Source organism: Rhinolophus hipposideros (genome assembly GCF_964194185.1).
Source record: "Rhinolophus hipposideros genome assembly, chromosome: 11".
Classification (NCBI taxonomy): Eukaryota; Metazoa; Chordata; class Mammalia; order Chiroptera; family Rhinolophidae; genus Rhinolophus; species Rhinolophus hipposideros.
In genome coordinates this window covers 23,551,294-23,571,743 of record NC_138057.1, presented here as the reverse complement: position 1 = coordinate 23,571,743, position 20,450 = coordinate 23,551,294, and the positions used below count along the sequence as shown (strand labels likewise).

Sequence of the window (20,450 nt, the reverse complement as noted above, 5' to 3'; positions counted from 1 at the left end):
TCTGAAAATAATCTAAAACCAGAACCCCCGTCTGGATATTTTACACATCAAGTGTAAAGTGTGTACTTCATATGTTTTATGTACTTGATGTACATAAACAGAAAATTCTACTGAAAAAGAAATAAATTTAGTGAGAAAAGGTGGTGGGGAGAGATGTTGTGAAAATGTGAGTATTATAAAAGAAAGAGGATAGTGTCTATTTTTATTATAGGATGAGAAAGAGAGGAGGAGATAACAGATTGCAGATAAGGAAAATATAGGGACTACAGGGTATGACAGGTATAAACACAGGGATATAAGAGCAAGTATAGTACCGGGGCAGTTGTCAAATGCTAAATAGACAAATAAGTACAAAGTATTTGGCAGACAAAAAAATAAATAAATAAAAAAATAAAATGAGACCACCAAGGACTTTGGTTGGTTTTTGTTTTATTGAGTTCACAGGTTGTTCTTTAGCATATACTACCCAGGACCTATTATATTTGGCTCTGCAACCCAAGGTTATTATTCATTAATATTTTCTAGCTGCTCCTGAATCCCCAAGCCAGCTGCATCTTTCACATCTATTTTTCTGCCTTTCCTTCCTCTTTTAGGCCTTTCCTAGTCGCATTTCATTGGGGTCTCAGATTTTAGGTATTCAGAGCTCATTTTAACAGAGGAAGATAATTACAGCCCTACAAACTCTGGGGAAAAATAATTGTCGATTGATTCTCACCAACGTTGTTTCCCCCTTGGTGAGAACAACAAACGGGTAGAAAAGAAAACCAACTATGGCACTGACTTGTTGCTTTTCTGAACCGATAGTTCTTAGCAGGAGGAAAACTGCATGAAGCAGAAACCAGAATAAAGGGCCTACATCATGGCTGAGGTTGCTTTCTTGACAAGAAATTAAGCATTTTTGATGTGAAGGCATTATCAAGCACATTGGCTGTTGAAAGGAAGCAGCTACAGTGCCAGGATTGCTCCTGATTTCAAGATGAGGATCAAAAGAATACCTCCTTTTGAGTCCAAAATTTTCACTGCAGCTTTTGTCTTTGTGCCAAGAACTGCATTCACAGGGGAGTTCAGAATTACTTCAAAGACCTCATCATCTTCCTCTAATCCGTCATAGGTAATTGCTATATTCCACATCTTAGTTGACATTCCTACAAGAAGTAAACATTTTAATTACTCTTTAATTGCTATTTCAATCACCTAGGTGTCAGAGAAATATATTAATTAACATGTCTACAGCTAGACTGCAGTAGCCTGAGTGAGCTATTGTACTGCTACCAACTCACTAAAGTCCTGCTGTTCTCCCAAATAACATTAAAAGACCACATTTGTTCCTGGACAATGATGATTCCCTTTAAATGCAAACACTGTAACAGAAAAAGTAAGCTGCATTTTGCAAGGTATGAACAAAAAAATGGTTAGGAGATGAGATCCAAGACTTAATTTTGTTCCCAACCCGCCCCTTCTCTTCTTAAGAATAAACAAGTACTGCAATCTAAAAAGCTTAATAGTTTCAAAACTCTTAAGATGTTGATACAGACAGTTAGAAGTGATTATTGGATGGTACTTCATGCTATTCATGGAACCCTTGAAATGATTGATTTCTAAAGACAGCTGCTTCTATCGGCTGCCCCACTTCCTGAGATCCTTCTAGCCTGCAAATTCTTTTGCTGATGATGTAATACTCAGTAGCTTGATAGTCTCCTAGAGAGAATTTATGGGATGGGAGTTGTAGAAATAGACTGAGCCCTCTTGTTTTTTTCTCTGTCTGTCTGCCTCTGTTCATGGAGTTACAATCAAACTTGGTTTACAGTAACTTTGTGAACATAACACAAAACCATTTGGATTATTCAAACATATCCCCAGCCAGCTTACCACCACTCAGACAGGATGCAAATCAACCCCAGAAACGCAAAATATTAAAGGTGGGAGAAACTTCTCAGATTGTCTAAAGCTGACCAGTTTCTATCATGTAGATTATAGGACTTCCCCCTGAGTTTATTTAGGAAAAAAAAGTGGTGGCAGGAAGAAAAGAAAATACCTGTTTAGTGGAGAAAGAAGGCTCAAGTTTAAGAGGGGAAAAAAGACAATAAAGTTATGATATAACCTTCTAGGACTAAGTTTTGAAAACCTTACTCATTGGCTATTTGAGTGCTTTTGTTCCTATCAACTCTTTTATATAAGAGTCTCTAGCCTCTGAGATTCTGAGTACTTTTCTCTTTGCGGATTTTTTTTGACAGATTTGTGTCTCTCAGCCGTGCTGTTTATATGATGGCCTGCTTCTTGAAGGTATGTCGTTATACATTTCATGATCTAATCAAAGTCTCATCTATTCACAGCCGAATCCAATGGAAAGATTGAACTGTTTACTTACGCTTCACTTGGCTGCACTTAAAAGGGAAAAAATGTATTTGAAATAATTGTATTAAAAAATAAGCTAACAGCTCATTTGTTGAGCTTTCAGTATCAACTGAGTTCTTAAAACAACTACTTTCATAGTCTTTGCAAAAACAGAAGTTGAAGCAGCTAATATAAAATATTTTATAAGTCCCACCCCATGGATGGATAAATCAATTCATCAAAATACATTAATTTGTAACTACTATGTAATTACCTTTGCTTTCGATGCTATGGAGAATACCAGAGGTATAACATAAGCAAGCCCTGACATAAAGGAATTTAAAACCTCTTCGAAGAGACAAGATGTAAGGACCAGAAAAGTCAATTATTCAAGGCTATGTATGATTAGCTGCCCAAAGACACAGAATAGATGGTAAGTACTACATGTATGTGGACTCCAGAGTTGGAAGGATCTGGAGGGAGGAAATGGGAAAACAACAAAAACAAAGGCAAGAGGATAGCAAAGTAGAAGCCTTGGTCAGGGAAGGCTGAGCAGACGAGCTGGTCGGAATAGAGAGGACACAGAAGTGACTAGGAAATGACAAGGCAGCAGTAGCAGTTTGTAGCCAGATTGCAGACAGTCCTGGACACTAACTAGGTGGCTGGATTCAGACTTTAAACCAAAGACAACAGGGAAAGCTCTTGAAAAATGGACATCTTGGAAAAAATGAAACTGAAAGTGTTACGTGGGAAGATTTAGGGGCCCAGGCAGAGAGGATAGAAGTTAAGAGAGCTGCAGTAATAAACAGACAGCTGCAGTAATAAAACTGGCATAAAGAGATAAGAGGCTGGACAAAGAAGAAAGCATATGAAAACTAAGATTTTCACTATCCAGAGAACTATTTTGACTCGCAAAGCCCATGGAGTTAAGCAGTGTTCAAATAAAAATCCAACACACAAAAAATATTTCCAAGCCTAACCAATTGCCCTCTTGCTGTAAGAATTTTTTAAAATTATAGTACATCTCCTTTCCCCCGCTTACCCCTAGAAAACCTTACAATTTTTTGTAAGACATTATGGAGTAGAAACAGATGGTTAGAAAAAATCTATTCCACGTTTCACGTAAGTGCTTCTGATTTGTTTGCCTGCATTTCAACTTTGTTTCTATGCCTACCAGGTGTGCACATAGAACCAACTTTTTTACATTAATGAGATTGGAAGTAAGACTTTCTTGCTTTTTCTTTTTCTTCCTTTCCCACTTTCAAGGTGCAAAGTATTTGTTAAATTACTGAGATTATAAGCATTTTCAGAAGGCTTGAACTGGCCCCATGTTCCCATAAAACAAAAGGTGCTGACGAGGAGAGAGAAGGTGTCGTTTTATGCAGACATGTTCCACTTTACAGAGTAGGTCAATTCCTGCATGTTTTCCTGCAAAGCAGATTTCACCATTGAAAGACATTTTTCTTGATGTTTTTTAGTAAATACCACATTTGAGATCTGTTCCTTAGGGAAATATTTTGACTGTTAGGAATGATGAAGTCTCAACAAAGAATGTGGCAAACCTTTCAAGAACACATATTTTAAAGGAAAACAATCATTTTCTTAAGAATATTTACACTTAGACTCAAGGTTAGTCACAAAAGCTGAATACAAAGTAGTCAGGATTAGTTTTTGGCTTGGTACAATGACTACAAGGCAAGCTTACTTGAGTATAGCTCACTAGCCTGAAAAGTCTTTCGGTTTCTTTCCCGCTGCCTCCCAAGGGTTCTTAAACCGTATAATATCCCACTCTCTTTGATTTCTCACTCTCTTCACCAATCATGGAAACTGCTGTTTTTAAAGAATTGAACAGATTGCTTTGGGCAAAAGGGGTAGAGATGGGGATGGAGACAGCAGACCCAAAAAAGACCAGGATTAACATGGGAGTAAATAAATATTTGCAGGACCTGTGGACATGGGGAACTTCAAAATTCTCTCAAGTAAGACTTCAGTTTATGAAACTGTTTCTGGCTAATAAGTTCCAAAACAATGAACAGCCACGTGTTGTTTCTTTTTAATTTATAAGATATGTTTATTTTTGTTCTTACCATGTCTAAATAATCTCTAAAAATCATTACTATTTACAACTCTTAGAAGTCATTAGTATTTACTCAAAAACAGAATATAAACTCTTCTGGACAAATGGGCATTTATCTTATCCAATGAAATCTTCAAAAAAGTAGCTTTAAGAGATTCGTCTAGTGTGATATATTCTAGTTCCTATCAACCCAAACAGAGCACTGGGTGGGCGACTCAAATCTGTTAAAAAAAAAAAAAAAGCCAAAATCACTTACAGGCTTGTAACAAACAGACCTCAAATGATAGAGATGACATATGACAGAGTCTTGGCTCTCAAAAAGTGGAAAGGTTGGAACTGTCTTAACATGAAGTACAGAAACGACCCAGTGCAAACGCATCAGACCCTTTCATTTTAGGATTGACCAGAACACAAGAGCCTGCGGCAACCAGAAGGTAAACATCAAATACCTTCTAATAGCTCTTTTTCACAAAGTTTGGTCAGCCTGAGGAACAAACTTACGAAAGTCACCAACTTAAATATCACAGGAGGAGGCCAATAACAATATTTGGGTTGTTGTATGTCAAATTTAAGGCTCATTGTGGTAGGTTGAATTGTGTCACTTAAAAATGCATATGCTGAAATCCTAACTCCTAGTACCTCAGAATGTAACCTTATTTGGAAGTAAGGTCCTTGCAGATGGAATTAAGATAAAGTCTTATTGCTAGAATATGGTCTCTGATCTATATGACTGGTGTCCTTATAAAAAGAAGAAATTTGAACAGAGACACACATACAAGGAGAACACCCATATGGACATGAAGACAGCAGAAGCCAAGGAACACCAAAGATTCCAGCAAACCACGAGAGCACAGAAAAGAGTCATGGAACAGTCTCTTTCCCTCACAGCTCTCAGCAGCAATCAACCTGCCAACACCTTGAACTTCAACTTTTAGCCTTCGGAACTGTGAGAAAAGAAATTTCTGTTTTAAAGCTACTCAGTTTGTGGTACTTCGTTAGGGCAGCCCTTGCCAACAAATACAGTCATCAAACGTCAGGTAACTTGGGGTAAACAGCAGAAAGGCAATTTTTGTGTGTGTTTAGATTAAAGGTGTCCATTTTGGAGTGGTGATGGTATTCTGGCTATTTTGTTTTGCCTTTGGCTGAAATGTCATGTGGCAGTGACAAACAATGGCAAGAGTTTTGATTTTGTGGTGTGTTCTCACTGCAGAACACCTCCTCTACAGGAGACCACAAAGCCATAAGCCTCATGAGGCTCTTGAGGCTCAAGGCCTTTTCCATTTGCCCTGGACAAGTGATCGAGAGCAGGGATCCAGAGAGGAAAGAGAGAGAGCCACGCAGTGTAGTGAGGGAGGGCTACCTGGCCCCATCTACGGAAGCCAGGAAAAGAAGGCATGGTTCCAGCCTCGGTGCTTTAGGCACAGTTCCCCTAAAGTGTATTGGTCTTTCAGCCTAAAGTCCCCTTCTTCTTTTACCTGCTCAGAATTCTGGGAAATCTTCCAGGAATTTCCTTAGCCCGAACAATGGCGCATCCTTTGTGTTCCAATGCACTATTAGTGAGTTGTTTTCACGTCTGTATTTCCCATCCTTGAGAATAGGCACCATCCTTTTGTATTCCCTTTTGTACCTACCAAAATTTTTCCAGAGATCTAATGCAAAATATGTACTAATTAAATCATAATTTCTCCTGGAATCTCCTCAGATCAACCTATTCTAAGAGAGATAATTTAGAAATGCCCTTTAGGAATCTATATGAATATGACATTCTATATGAATATCAAAATATGAGGCAATTAAATCATTTCAACTTTGTGTCAGGCCTTCAAATAATTTTTGAAACATTATTTTTTCCTGGATTTTTGTATGTTTGCTTTGATATTTTATACTTTTTTTTTGCTATGATCTTCTCATTTAAAATAAATATCCACCTGTAATAAAATCAAACATAAGGGGCAAAGCTTCAAGTCCAAACTGATCTCTCTTGTTGTGGGGTGATATGGTTCCCTGAGGAGTTTCTAGTTTGCTGAATTTGCCTAATATTCTGTCTTCTCCAAAATCTCCAGATTTTCTTACAAAAACATTAAATAAACTGTAGACACAAAACGTACCTGGGTCAAATTGAATCAGTTTAGATGGAGTCATGGTGAAATCTTTTCCAACTGCAGCTGACACTTGCTTGACCTTAAAGTGGAAAAAAATGTCTTTTTTTAATAAAAATAAATATTCTATCATAGAGAAATGCCTAGTCTAGTCTCATACTAGACTAAATTCATGTTCTTAAAATCTATTTTTCACACTATTTTTTTATTATAATAAACCATTTTTGATCCAAGTTACATGGATCTTCCTTAAAGTTAACTTTTTTCTAGACTAATATCAATTAAAGTAAAACTTTTTTTTTGCTTCTCCTTTGTAAATGATTCAGTTATTGGAGAAAGTAATGTGAATTTTTAAAAAATATTTTGCTCTTTTTTATGAATATGAATTTATTTTGTTTCCTTCCCTTTACCTAAACCTTGTTCTAAAATAGTGCCTCTGAGGAAAGGGAAGGGGAACAGTGAAGAGGAGAAGAAAACGCAGGCACTCCCGACAGCGTGGGTGCTGATCTGTCCATGAGCTCTGAGATCTCCTGCGAGCTCCATGGCACCGAAAGCCTTTAGACTAGATGAACTAATACAAGTCTGCTCCATTTTCCTGTCTGGATGAGACCATCCCTCTTCACAGACATGAATGAGGGCTTTATGGGGATAACAGACCTGAAGAGCTCCACAAGGCAATCCACACCCAGAACTGAGAGCTTTAGAGGTTCCATCAAGTAAGTTGTAAAACAGAAAGAAAAAAAAAAAATCACTCCAGTCTAAAGATGTTATTGACTGTCTCCCCGTTCCCTACCCTCAGGGCTAAAAACCAGTTGATTTTAGCGCTCTAAATTCATGGCTTCACATCCCTTAGAGGGAACCTACACATATTAAGAATCCTTGGCTGGTTTGAAAAAAGAGGTCATTGGATGAGAACCAAGTATAAGCTCAATAGACAGCTGTTACTTTTGCACTTTTTTAGATGTTTAAGATGGTGGGGAAAGTAGGTTAAGTATATTTCCTCACTTTTTTACAAAGGAATGAAACACACAATTAACGTAAAAATTCCTGTTTCTATGGCCTTAGACATTATCTCCATTTCTAATCAAAAGCCCTAACACCTGCCAGTGGGTCTGCAGTGGAAACATTTTGCTCACGAAGGATATTACCTCCTCGGCTCCCATTTGCTCTTTGCCTACAGTGCCAAGGCTCCTCATGAAGCACCTTTCTTTGTGGAAAGGCAGCCCATTGTACACCTGTATCTGCCATATGCTGGGAGTTACACATCTCCGCATGGTACTTGCACGTGCAATTACCTAGTATTTATCACCACTGAGTTTACGGAATCCTATGTAGGGAAAAGGATGGTCTGCAGCAAAGTGATTGGAGAAATCAGTCCGATGAAAGTGCATGATTCAAACCAGGGCAAATAACACAAGTAAAAGTGCTTTCTCTTTCCCTGCTCCTAGTCAAGCAGCCAATGAAATCTGGGTAAATATAGCGACAGGCTGTGTGCTGTGGGTAGAGTCGTCAGTGAAGGGCTCAGGGCTGTTTGCTGAAGGCCTTGCACACTCAGCTGGCAGGTTCATGGTGTGCATTCAGCTTAAGTAGACAAAAGGTTCTGTGTCATACCACGTAGGTTCTTTCTATCTGGCAAGGTGAATGGTAGTGTGGCCCAAAACTCCAGACTCGAGCATATGGTACTTTCTATGGAGGAGCAGAGCACTATTAGAAAACCATCCAGACAGATTCTTTCTTTTTCCATAAACAATCTGCTGGAAAACTATAGGGCATACCAAGTTGTCTAACGGTTTAATAACAATAAGGTACCCACAGATGTGGGGAAATGAGCCTATGTCCACTGGACAGATAAATACTGAGTCTGGATATGGTAGAATTTAGGTGCACAAGGATCTGAAGGTGATTTGAATTTATTATTGTAATTGAGACTTAACTGAGTTGCTATTTTTTTCCAGCAGCTAATATCAGTGCCCATTTCATTAGATTGAGGAGGGAGTCTTAAGGCTTATGTGCTGTCGTTAGTACATAATAGCTTTTCATGCTTTCATTCTCTTGGAGTGCTCCTGTGATAGGGACTTCTAAAAATCCTTTAATTCTAGAAGCCATAGGTTGTGCTTCAAGGTCCATGGCAGTGAAAAGGAATAGCAAGTCGACTCATTCAAAAGTGATTACTGAAAATGTCTTATAGTTCAGGGTACCTGTATTGATATATGCTCTCTTAATTTTGTACCCCTTGGAGACTCTTAAGATAAGTCTGTGCCCTGGTTTTCCTCATTCACTGAGACCAGGAAGTGATCCTGGTGTATACTATGAGAAAGCCATCTGAGGACTGAAATTTGCTCTGGCTACTCCACAGAATGTCTTGCATACAACTTTTTATTTTTTTCTCAAGTAGAGTTTGGCCCAAGTTCACCAAGTTGGACCTACCTTCCTGTGAAATCAAACTGTAAGACTTAATAACCAGATTGAAAAACTAAAAATGGGTTTGCAATATCATATCTAAAAGCTAATGAAGTTAGATAACAGGTAGAGGGACCAGGGGATTTTGTACTTAGAATCTCCAGAAGAGTATGGCATTCCTGCAACTTTAAATGTCCTTGGTTACTCTAATTTTTTCTAAGAAAATAATCCATGGCACCAAGGAGCCAGCTGCTTAAGTTTTAGCTTGAGTTTACATTTTAGAGTTGTTACCTTTACACTCACAAAAGCGGAATCCACGGAATAGCCCTTTCTGGTAACTTCCAAGGGCAATATGCCCACATTCTCACAGACCTCATATTCAGTCTGTGACCATTCAATATAAGACCACTTCAGTTCCAAACTGAAAGAGAAAGAAAAGGGAAAACCATAAGATATGTATAGTAAACACCTGTAGGGATCCTTTCCCGGGTAGGAGACTGAACCACTGGTTCGCCTCATGGTGACAAAGTGGTTCATTAGCTTACACCAATGCTAAAAATTTCTTACATATGTTTGATACCATTTAGTTCACAGAGAACTTTCACGATCTCATGTAATGATTACAACAATGCCACGAGGGAGACAGAGCAAGTATTAGAATTCCATTTTACAAATGCAGAAACTAAAGTCAAAAGACTGTCGGAGGTCCCACAGTATTTAACGACAAAAAAAAAAAAAGACTCAAACTTGAGTGTACTGAAGGGAAAGGAATGAGTGTTGTGAAATTCAAGGAGACTTTCATTTTTGGAAAGGACATTGATATGACATCGCTCTTGCTTTTTGGCCTTCTTCATTGGTACAACAAGAATGGTTCCAGACACAGATCGTCTCTGAACTTGGGTTAAGTTTCATACCAAGTTATCTTTGAGAGTGTGCCCAACAAGTAAAATGTTAATGTGTTTTGTAACCGTTATCTGTTCATTCTTGTGTGCATATAAAAGAACAGGGCTTGGGTGCAGCCATACAACTGAATAAACTTGATAAATAGAGGGTGGTCTTTCCCCCCACAATATAACTAGTGAACCCAAAATTTGATGGAAACTGTCTTCTTTAATCGTCATAATATAGAGAGAAACTGTTTTTAAAGAAAGAAACCCAAGCCTAGCTCAAAGGAAAAAAGCTATAACAAAGCTAATAGGTAGCAGAGATGAAATTTCCAGCATAAATCTAAAGCTAAGCACACTAAGTAGCACTGTCTTCTACTGCTCGGACCATGGGCCAGGGATCCCAGGGTAATGTGGGAGCTTGGAATTATTGCACAGGTTCATGAATCTCTATGAACATAAATGTTTATTCAATCAATAGATATGAAATTCACTCTGGCTGGCATTCTGGGCTTCATAACACTTTGCCATGCAAACAGGATTCTTACTTTATAATAATAACATTGGGAACCTCATGGATCTGAAATGCAATGAAACTCAAATCTGGCATGAAACAGATCAAGAAATAAAGAAATGCTTAAAGAATCATGTGATAACAAGCAACAAGGATATTATAAATGCCAATAGAAGTAACATCCCATTATTATTCTACATAATTATGCTATTATTCTAAATAACATGTTGCAAAGAATTCCTAAAGGATCCAGCTAAATAAGAAAGAACAAAATCAGCAAGAAGGATTGGGAAAAAAGAGAAAGATGAAACAGGAAAGATAGGAAAGCATTGGAAACAAGTGAAATAGATAACTATGGCTGCATTTCAGCTAAGTCTCAGTAAGGTTTAAATGAGTTTCATTGTCTAATCTCCTGAGAACCCATCCATTACTAATGCTAACTGTGACAAGCCAAAATTCATCAGTGTCACTCTGCAGACCCAGGTGATCTCAGGGCACAAAGCTAAATGCAGCTTGATTGCTGATCTAGAGCCATTAGAACACCATGAAGAGCCTGTGCAGCTTCAAAGCTTAGAGGGTCTCGGTGTTTGGGAAAGTGTGTACAGTTCCCTGATGCACCATTGGAATGCTGCATAATGCTTAGAGGGTAAGGTTGTCATACTACAACGTTCTATTTTCTTTTCTTAAAACTACTCACTACAAATAATACAGATCTATTGACAAGCCATAAAATTTAAGCCAGGCTATGTACCGGGGGTGCCAGAAAAATGTATACACACGACCTGAATTCATCTTTTGTTATCAGTATATAGTGAGTATTACAATTTTAATACAGTGTTTTTTTCCTTTCTTACAATGTGTATACATTTTTTTGGCACCCTCTGTATTTTCCAGAAAAATATTTAAATTGCAAAGCACTTGCATACCTATGGGATATATGAGCATGCAACACACATTTTGAATGTGTTTCTTTTTGGGTTTTGCTGTACAGTATTTCAGGTCTTTCTACGCTGAGACTATGGTTGCTTAACCTCTACACAAACACCTGGAAAAAAAGTAAGACCTGTAGTTAGTCACTTGGGAATTCTCCCTCCTAGAAGCCACACAGCTGTATGCTTGGCAGCATGCAGACAACCAGATGCAGGAGCCCTTGAGAGTAATTCGGAAACCTCTGGATGTGTAGGGGTCACGTAGAAAAGGATTGGTTCAAACTTTCACATTCTAATAATCCCTCCCTTCTCCTATTACCATTGAATAAATATCCTTCCAAGGTCAGAAATGAAGTTTCGGACACACTTTACGTAAAACACACATGGCAATCATTTCAAGTCACTTAGCAGGAGGTGAGAACTCTGTTAGCCTCTCAGTCAGGGTATCTCAACCTCTACGCTACTGACATTCGGGACCAGATAGTTTTTTGTTGTGGGAGGCTGTCCAGAGCATCGTAAGATATCTAGCAGCATCCCTGGCCTCCACCCGCTGAATGCAGTTGCACCTCTCCTTTGGTTACGATAATCAAAACTGTTTCCAGATACTTCCAAATGTGCCTTCGGGGGAAACTCATCCCCAGTTGAGAAACACTTTGCTAAGTGATTTTGGAGAACTCATCTCTATAGAAAATTTGAGTTAATGTGAAAACTAACTTTTGATTCACCCCAAACCACTATTGTAAATGGAAGACGAGGATAAAGTAGTGGAAATTAAACTGGATTAGAAAGCTTGAGGCTTTTGGCCCCTCTGCCACTCACTAACTCTAAATCAGGCACCAGAAAACCTCTTTAAACATGCAATTTAAAATCACAGTCTATCCTCAAAGTCTGGCATCTGTGATCCCCCCCCTTATTCTGACCCATTTTTTTTCATTTCCCAAAGTATATATCACATATCACGTACTATTTACTTTGATTCCATGTATTCTCTAAGCAAACAGGAGTCTTTAGTTCACTGACATATTCCCAAGTCCCTTGTAGAGTGACGAGGATATAGCAAATGCTCCATAAATATTTGTTAAATGAATCTTGTTTAGCCCACTGTTTCCCAAGCTAAGTTGACCACCAAAGCTTTTTTTTCTCCCCAGCCCTCTTAACATCATATTTCACACACTTTGAAAAAAGGCTAGGCTAGGTTATCCTCACATACTCTTTCTAGCCCTGACTTACTCTGGGTTCTTTGGCTGTTCTTGGACTTCATTAGAGTAGAAAGAAAGATGGCATTGATAAAAGAGCATCCGACCACACATTATAATTTAACACACATGTATGCTATTATCTAAGGTGTGCGCATGGTTCCTAACATTCGGCATAGCCCTGCGATGCTGCTAAACATCGTGCAATACACATGTGCAATAAACATCGTGCAACGCACACACACGCCTCCCCATGACAGAAGTATCAGGCCCCAAATGTCAATAGTGTTGACGTCGAGTCAAAAATATATACTTTCTAGTATTTTATTCTGTGTCTACTTGATTCATTTATACGAAGGAGCAATGAACTGAAAGAAACACTGAGGATTAAAACTCCAGTTTGGAATTTGGGACATTGATCTAGGTTTACAAGAGGGTGTGGAAAAAGTACTTAATCCCTCTATGCCTCGGTTTCCTCGCTTCCCAAAATATAATAATGATGGGTCTGTACTTCAAAGGGGTTAAATGAACCTTAATGAATACTCATTAAGTAGTTTGAGCTTCTCAGTGATTTTATAGAAGCTAAAATTGTGATTAAATTATTCTCATAACTAGATTTTCATTTATAATCAAGTCGCATATGATTTAAGAAAATTGAGATGTTAAAAAATATTTTTCCAAGTAGTCAATTTAAGACTTATCAATTCAAAGAGGATGCTATTAAGCTCCCTAATCTAATGCTATGAACACCTGTGTTTTCATTTTTGTCTTGCTCTCATGATAATGGGGAAACATGTTTAGCCAGGAGGCAGCATAGTGAGTACCCAAACAAGTGCTTTGGAGTCTGACATGTCTTGCAACCACTTATTAATGTGTGATTACGGTCAGTTACCTAGTCTCTCTGGGCCTCCGTTTTCATTATCTTTACAATGAGAAGAATTATACTCATGTCAAAGGATGAAAATTAAAATTCATTAATTTGTATAAAGCACCTGTACACAGTGGGTACTTAAAAAGTGCTCTTTCCCTTCCCTTCCTCTGTACTTTCCTAGCTCGAATCTGGAAACAAATACTTTTAACTTCTGGCTTGCTGGTAATGTGAAAGTTTCACCTAGCCAATAGTTTCAACCTCTTCCCCTACAAGGTGTTTCATAAAGCTGTCAAACTATTGCAAAGTTCACCTATTAGAAATTCCTTTTCTTTTTCATTTCTTTTGTACCTTCTCGTTTAAGACCAAGAGTGAATAATAGAACAGCAGACGGAGGAGAAAAAACAGCGTGCTTGGAATCATGCAGCAGCTGGAGAAGCAGCCTGAGTTATGAAGAACTTCAGTATGGGTCAACTTTTGTTTTGAAATTCACTTTTTTGTCAGCGGACGCAAGAAAAAGGTCAACGTAGAAGATGTATTAGGAAACTGCTGTGGTCAGAAGTCGGCTACATTCTGTGCTCTGCGAAGGTGTTTTTGATGAATGAGGTGGGTCCTGTGTAGTTTGCTTTGAGAATTCTGCAGATCATCTTGAGATTCAAGTTGCACTTGAGAACAGACATGAGCTTGTGAGTGAGTCACGCATGGGCCACTACGATGAATAAGGCAACCGTGCACTTTGAGGTCAGGGAATCAGGGTTCACTTTTGGCTCTGTGCTCACCAATGTAAGTGACTTCAGGCCCATTATTTAAATGCTTTAAGCTTCATTTCCTTATCATCCTTAGAGGATTGTGCTTTGCAGATTAACTTAGACAACATATGTGAAAGCACCTAGCAGAGTACCTGAAATCTAGGCCCTCGGCCAAGTCTAAATCTCTATGCAAATTTCCATGGATTTCAGTGTTACAAAATAATTTCTATTCACAATGTCTCCCAACTGTATTCCATGAAAAACTTGTTCCATGAATTATTGCAGGGTGTGTGGGAGGGAAGGGAAGAAAGGTGTTGTTCTATAGACGAATCTAGTTGAGCCTATGCTGCATAATATGTCCCTCTCTCAGATCCCCAATACATACAAGCATCTCCAGGATGCTGGGATGTGATGCAGTGAAATAGCACACAACCTAGCTAGGAGCTAGCAATAACTTGATCAGACTAACCAAATCAGATTTCCTAACACCTTTTTTAATGGAACATCTATTGATTCTTCAGGCCTGGTATTCCATAGCAACGCTGCAAGAGCAAAAACTTACCAGCAATCAAGATTTTGGGGACATTCCAACTGAACATGGGTCCATCTTGTTTTTTAAAAGAGCCCCCTTTCTGCTCCAGATAGCACCCACCTGTCCCTTTAGCTTTATTACAGAAGGTATTCACCCATTCAAATATGCAAAGTATTAATCTATTAATCCTGTCCAAGCTAAAGAAAAACACAAAGTTGCACAGCATTTAGCTTGTGGGTTAATAAGCACATTGATGGTTCACTTTGTAAATCATCCTAGAATCAATTTCTAATTAGAGATGGGCTTTATAGCTGGCCACCCAATGTCTCTGGAATATTTCTTCAAACAGCCAACTTTTGTATCAACATGAATGCACAACAATAGTAATCACTACAGGTTGCATTTGTTAAGGACTTCCAATGTGCAAGATGCTTTCATATGTCTTACCTCACGTGTTTCTCTAAACAAATTTTGCGATTGCCACCACTTTGACAGATGAGATAACTAAGACGTGAACAATCACCTAGATCAACGGCAGAGCCAAAGTTCAAACCCTGTTCTTTGGATCTAAATCCAGAAGTTTAATGTTTACTATCTACACTATAATTCCTGGTGTGTTAGACATGGAGTATACACTAATATTAATACTTATAATTAACATTAAAAACCAAGTAAAACTGAACGTCCTTGAAGAGTAAGTATTCATCATTTCTTGCTGCCTGCGGGCCAATAAGACTGGAGAGAAAGAAGGGAGTTAAGTCTGCAGCTCCTTTCCCTTTCAGCTGGTTAGCATACTTTGTTAAGAGTGGGCAAGAAGACATAATTTTGACAAAGAAGCAGGAAACATACAATGGAGAAAAGACAGCCTTTTCAATAAATGGTGCTGGCAAAATTGGAAAGCCACGTGCAAAAGAATGAAACTGGACTGCTATCTGTCACCATGTACCAAAATTAATTCAAAATAGATCAAAGACTTAAGCAAAAGACCTGAAACAATAAACTGCATAGAAGAAAACATAGGTACTAAACTTATAGACCTTTGGTTCAAAGAGCATTTCATGAGTTTGACTCCAAAGTCTACGGAAGTAAAAGCTAAACTAAATGAATGGGACTATATGAAACTGAAAAGTTTCTGCACAGCAAAAGAAACCATTGACAAAATAATGAGGCAACCAACTGAACGGGAGAAGATTTTTGCAAACAGTTCCTCTGATAAGGGGCTAACATCCAAAATATACAAGGAACTCATGAAACTCAACAACAAAACAACAAACAACCCAATTGAAAAATGGGCAGAGGACCTGAAGAGACATTTCTCCAAAGAGGACATACGAATGGCAGAGACATATGAAAAAATGCTCAACATCACTAATCATCAGAGAAATGCAAATGAAAACCACAATGAGATATCACCTCACCCCAGTCAGAATGGCTTTCATCAACAAAACAAATAGTAACAAGTGTTGGAGAGGCTATGGAGAAAAAGGAACTCTCATACACTGTTGGTGGGAATGCAGACTGGTGCAGCCGCTATGGAAGGCAGTGTGGAGGTTCCTCAAAAAATTACGCATAGAATTACCATATGACCCAGCAATCCTCTCCTGGGTATGTACCCAAAAAATCTGAAAACATTTATCCATAAAGACAAGTGTGCTCCAATGTTCATTGCAGCTTTATTTACGGTGGCCAAGACAAGGAAACAACCAAAATGTCCTTCGATACATGAACGGGTAAAGAAGTTGTGGTATATATTGTGTATATTCCATATACACAATGGAATACTATTCAGCGGTAAGAAAAGATGAAATAGGACCATTTGTGACAACATGGATGGATCTTGAGATTATAATTATAAGCAAAATAAGTCAGACAGAAAAAGCAGAGGACCATATGATTTCACTGAAATGTGGTATATGAACCAAAAACAACAAAAGAAAAAGACAAACAAATGAGAAACAAAAACTCATAGACACAGACAATAGTTTAGTGGCTACCAGACGGTAAGCGGGGTAAGGGTGGTAGATGAGGGTAAAGGGAATCAAATATAAGGTGATGGAAGGAGAACTGACTCTGGGTGGTGAACACAAAATGTGATTTTAAGATGATGTAATACAGAATTGTACACCTGAAATCTATGTAACTTTACTAACAATTGTCACCCCAATAAACTTTAATTAAAAAAAAAAAAGTGGGCAAGAAGCTCTCTAGTGCAGTGAGGAAACCATGAGCTCCAGAGCCATACTTCCTGGGCCCGAATCCTAGCTCCTTCACAAATTAGGTGCATAAGCTAGGAAAAACCAGTTCCTATCTCCACGTTTCAGTTTTCTCACCTGTAAATTCTGTATTATGATGGTACCTAACTCATAGGTGGTTGTGATGATTAAATGAAGAGCAGTGAAATAGAGCAGAAAACAATTGTATTGCAAATGCCTGTGATTTATATTGTAAGTGTAACTAGGTTCTTGCTGACTTCTTGGGAAGTCAACCTACTATTCGTAACATTATATATCTTACTGGGAAAATGTGCTTCTTGTTCCAAAAAAAGCATATTCTAATAAAGGAGGCTGGAGACAACTATACCATTCAAAAATTATTTATGAACATAAATTTCTACCTTCCCCTGCCTAGTTTAAAGAAAACAAGCTAATATGTCAGACTCAAATAAAAATTATATTTGGATTAACACTCAGTAGGCATATTTTGGTTCTAATCATTTCTAAGTGAATCAGAAACATCTTCAGCGTGGATACATAAAAACTTATATCCAACACAAGCAGGAGCCCGTTTAAAATAGCCTCACTTAAGGATATAAATTCTTCAGTGAATCAGTTATGAACCTGTGGATTATTTCAAAAATACAAATCACTTTCAGAAGCAATGTCCTTGGTAAGAACAAGGAATGAAAAGGGCACGTAAGTGACGCAATATCAATCTAGCACCATTGCTGGGGGAAGAAGTATTCTCCATCAACTATGCCGTGTTCACACGTGAGGGTCAGCTGTCAGCATTAGATCAGTAGCAAGTCTGATCAGTATTCTTATGGTTTTTAGTCGAACTATTAAAAAAGTAAGTGAAATCAATTTAGTAATGTTTTTGGAGCAGGATTTTTTTTTCTTTTTACATTTTCTTGAGAATTGGAAGATGTTTGTCTGAAATTGCAAGTAGTTCATCTATATTCTATACAGTGCAATCCTGAGGAATCATTTCTTTTAGGCAAGAGCGGTTTAATGGGTGGTGGTCAGCTGTTTTAATTTTATAACCTCATGATTATGTTTAAATGTCGGGGGGTGAGGCCTTCTTCGTTCACTTCTATTTACCAGTTTCTGGTACTGTGCACCTGGAATATAATAGCCACTCAATAAAAATCTGTGGAGTTCATAAATCTGGGCCAGGTACTACACTTTATCAGGGCAATGGAGGTAGAACCCCGGGACTGTGTTTTAAGAGGATGCTAGTTTTTCTAACAAGGACTACAGAGACCTCTGCTGGGTAATACTGGAACTACAATTCAGCATCAGAAAGAAAAGGCGAGAATGAAAAGAGCAGAGGCGCTTTCTCAGTTTTATTTTCTTCCTTTGTCCATAATCTGTCATAAAAATCCCATCAAGGGGCTGCACTCACTTATGATGTGTAGTGTGGCTAGGATATGGTGAATACTGAAACTAGGATAAATAAACAACTTTTCTTTGAGGTGACTGGTAAGGGTATCAAATCTAAAAGAAAGAAAAAACAGCCCAAGAACTGGACTACGATTAACCTTGCTACAGTCATCTGATAGCTGATAAATTATTCAAAGTCTACATTCAAGACAATTCTAGGATAGGGACCCAGTGAGTGAAATTCCTATAGTCTGTTAATTTTGAGGATTTGTTACTCTTGTCATCTGAGGGTGGCTGTACACATTTTATAACTTCTGTCACTAAACACCAACAAGTCTGTTTTCCTCTACACTGTCTTCATCTTACCTATGATAGATTCATTAACGTGTAAAGGTAGTCTCAAATAATCATTTGTTTCTTTTCTTTTCTTTTCTTTTGGAAGGGAAGAGCTATTTTGCTAACTCTTCCTGACTAGGTATCTCATTCGTCCCACTCCAGTTATTTTACAAGACTATGGTAACTAACACAGTCCTAGAGTGACCTCTTGCTGCACGATTTGTACATGAGCCTGCAAGCTCCATCCTGGATGCCTTTGAATTGTCACGGCAGAAACCTCTCCGTGTGTGAACACGTATGCATTTACATGCATAAATTGAATGACCCAGCACTATACAACTATACAACTTTTGAATGTTGTCATACTCTGTAAAGCTACTGCCTTTCTCAATATCAAGCAATAATAAAAAGAAAAATCTCTCCCCAAAATAAATTCTATGAGATTGTGAAATTGTCTGTAAATTTATCCTCTTAGATTCTGTTTGAAAAAGAACATTGAGCTTTCCTAATCAGATACATTTAGGACACTATATGCAGGACTATGGAATAAGCAAAATAATTTACATTTGAGGAGCAGCAGAGTTCCCTGTGGGGTCCATGATTTGAAATTCCATGATATCTGAATTAAATTCCAAAGATGGGTTTATGATGTAAAGAATGGTTTTACTGTTTAAGTCCTTTTGGCTAAATTTCTCATGGATAAATTCACCTACAAAAGAAATAAAGGAATTTAATGGGTAATCAAACAAAATATTAAATAAGAGCTGATTAAACTGCATGGCTACTTTATTTTAAACTCAGCTTAAAAATAGCAGAAGTATATTTTTTTAAGGAAATTAACATTATTGCAATTATCTTACAACACACATGCAATGAACTTAAATTATTCTTTCAACTTTACTTTGTCTCGGAAATACTATACCTTAAAGAAAATATAAAAATAGAGGGAGAGTAGGAAAGCACTGTAATAAAATCTATAATTTTGTGGCATCCATTTTAATGATAAATTTTGATCACGGTCTTCATAAAGCAGAAATTATTATATTATACAATCCAGAGAAACCATTATACAAAAAAAAAAAAACCCGCAGAATTTTTTTAAATGAAATGACATCATTTAGAATTTATGATAGAAAAAATAAGTCACAAATATGAATTTGGTCCTGACATTGAATATTCTTCTAAATATATTACAATCTGAATGCTAAAAAAAGTTGTAAACAACAAATAGCATTTAAGAAAATAACATATCAGTATTTTATTCTCCCACTTAAGATAAATTTAGGAAAGCTCAGCTTCAAACCCTCTTGAGCACCAATATTGGTGTATAAACTACATCTATCAGTAAGCCCTGCGGAATGTTTAGCAAATGGGCCTGCACTTAATTAAATTACTCCCTAGCACTGTGAGCCACTGGGCATTTTAAAATGAGCAATTACAAGGATTAAGCAAGGCAGTACCTGTTGTTGTGTTCTCCAGATGTCCATGTTGGGGCCCTCGTAAAATCCTAAAGATGATCTGATCGTCCTCGGTGTCAGGGTCTGATGCCTTCAACACATGGGAAGTGATGTAAATCCCGTAACACCCATTTTTCAGGAGTCCCACTTGAGAAGGGGAATGCACATGTGTGATGTGGGGGGCTGTTTTGTCCAACTGGTCCACCTGAGTTGTCAATAATTACATACAATGTTATACAAAGGCTTCTCATCCCCATGGTGTCTTAACAGTTAACAATGACAAACTTTCCTGAATTTCGAAGTCCTTATCCTCCTCCTTTGGGAATGTCCCCAAATCTTGATTGTTAGTAAGTTTTTGCTCTTGCAGCATTTCTATGGAACTCCAGTCCTGAAGAGCCAATAGATGCTCCATTAAGAAAGGTACTAGGAAATCTGATTTGGCTAGACTAATCAAGTTATTACTAACTAGCCAGCCA

General features: G+C 37.9%; 1 protein-coding gene across 4 annotated transcripts in view; it reads right to left on the bottom strand.

Moving 5' to 3' along the window:
* FREM1 (FRAS1 related extracellular matrix 1) overlaps positions 1–20,450 on the bottom strand; it is a 155,766-nt gene that overhangs the window by 18,665 nt on the left and 116,651 nt on the right. For 3 of the 4 annotated variants that reach the window (XR_013994416.1, XM_081066045.1, XM_081066046.1), the window contains 5 exons: positions 19,978–20,179; positions 19,082–19,226; positions 9,202–9,331; positions 6,520–6,592; positions 996–1,145 (listed from right to left, as the gene is read on the bottom strand). Coding sequence is in view for 2 of the 4 variants with exons in the window: in XM_081066045.1 (XP_080922171.1) it covers positions 996–1,145; positions 6,520–6,592; positions 9,202–9,331; positions 19,082–19,226; positions 19,978–20,179 (700 nt within the window). In the remaining 2 variants the exon portion in view is untranslated. Of the gene's footprint in view, positions 1–995; positions 1,146–6,519; positions 6,593–9,201; positions 9,332–19,081; positions 19,227–19,977; positions 20,180–20,450 lie in introns of those variants that run through there. The other variant, XR_013994417.1, reaches the window with a different exon arrangement.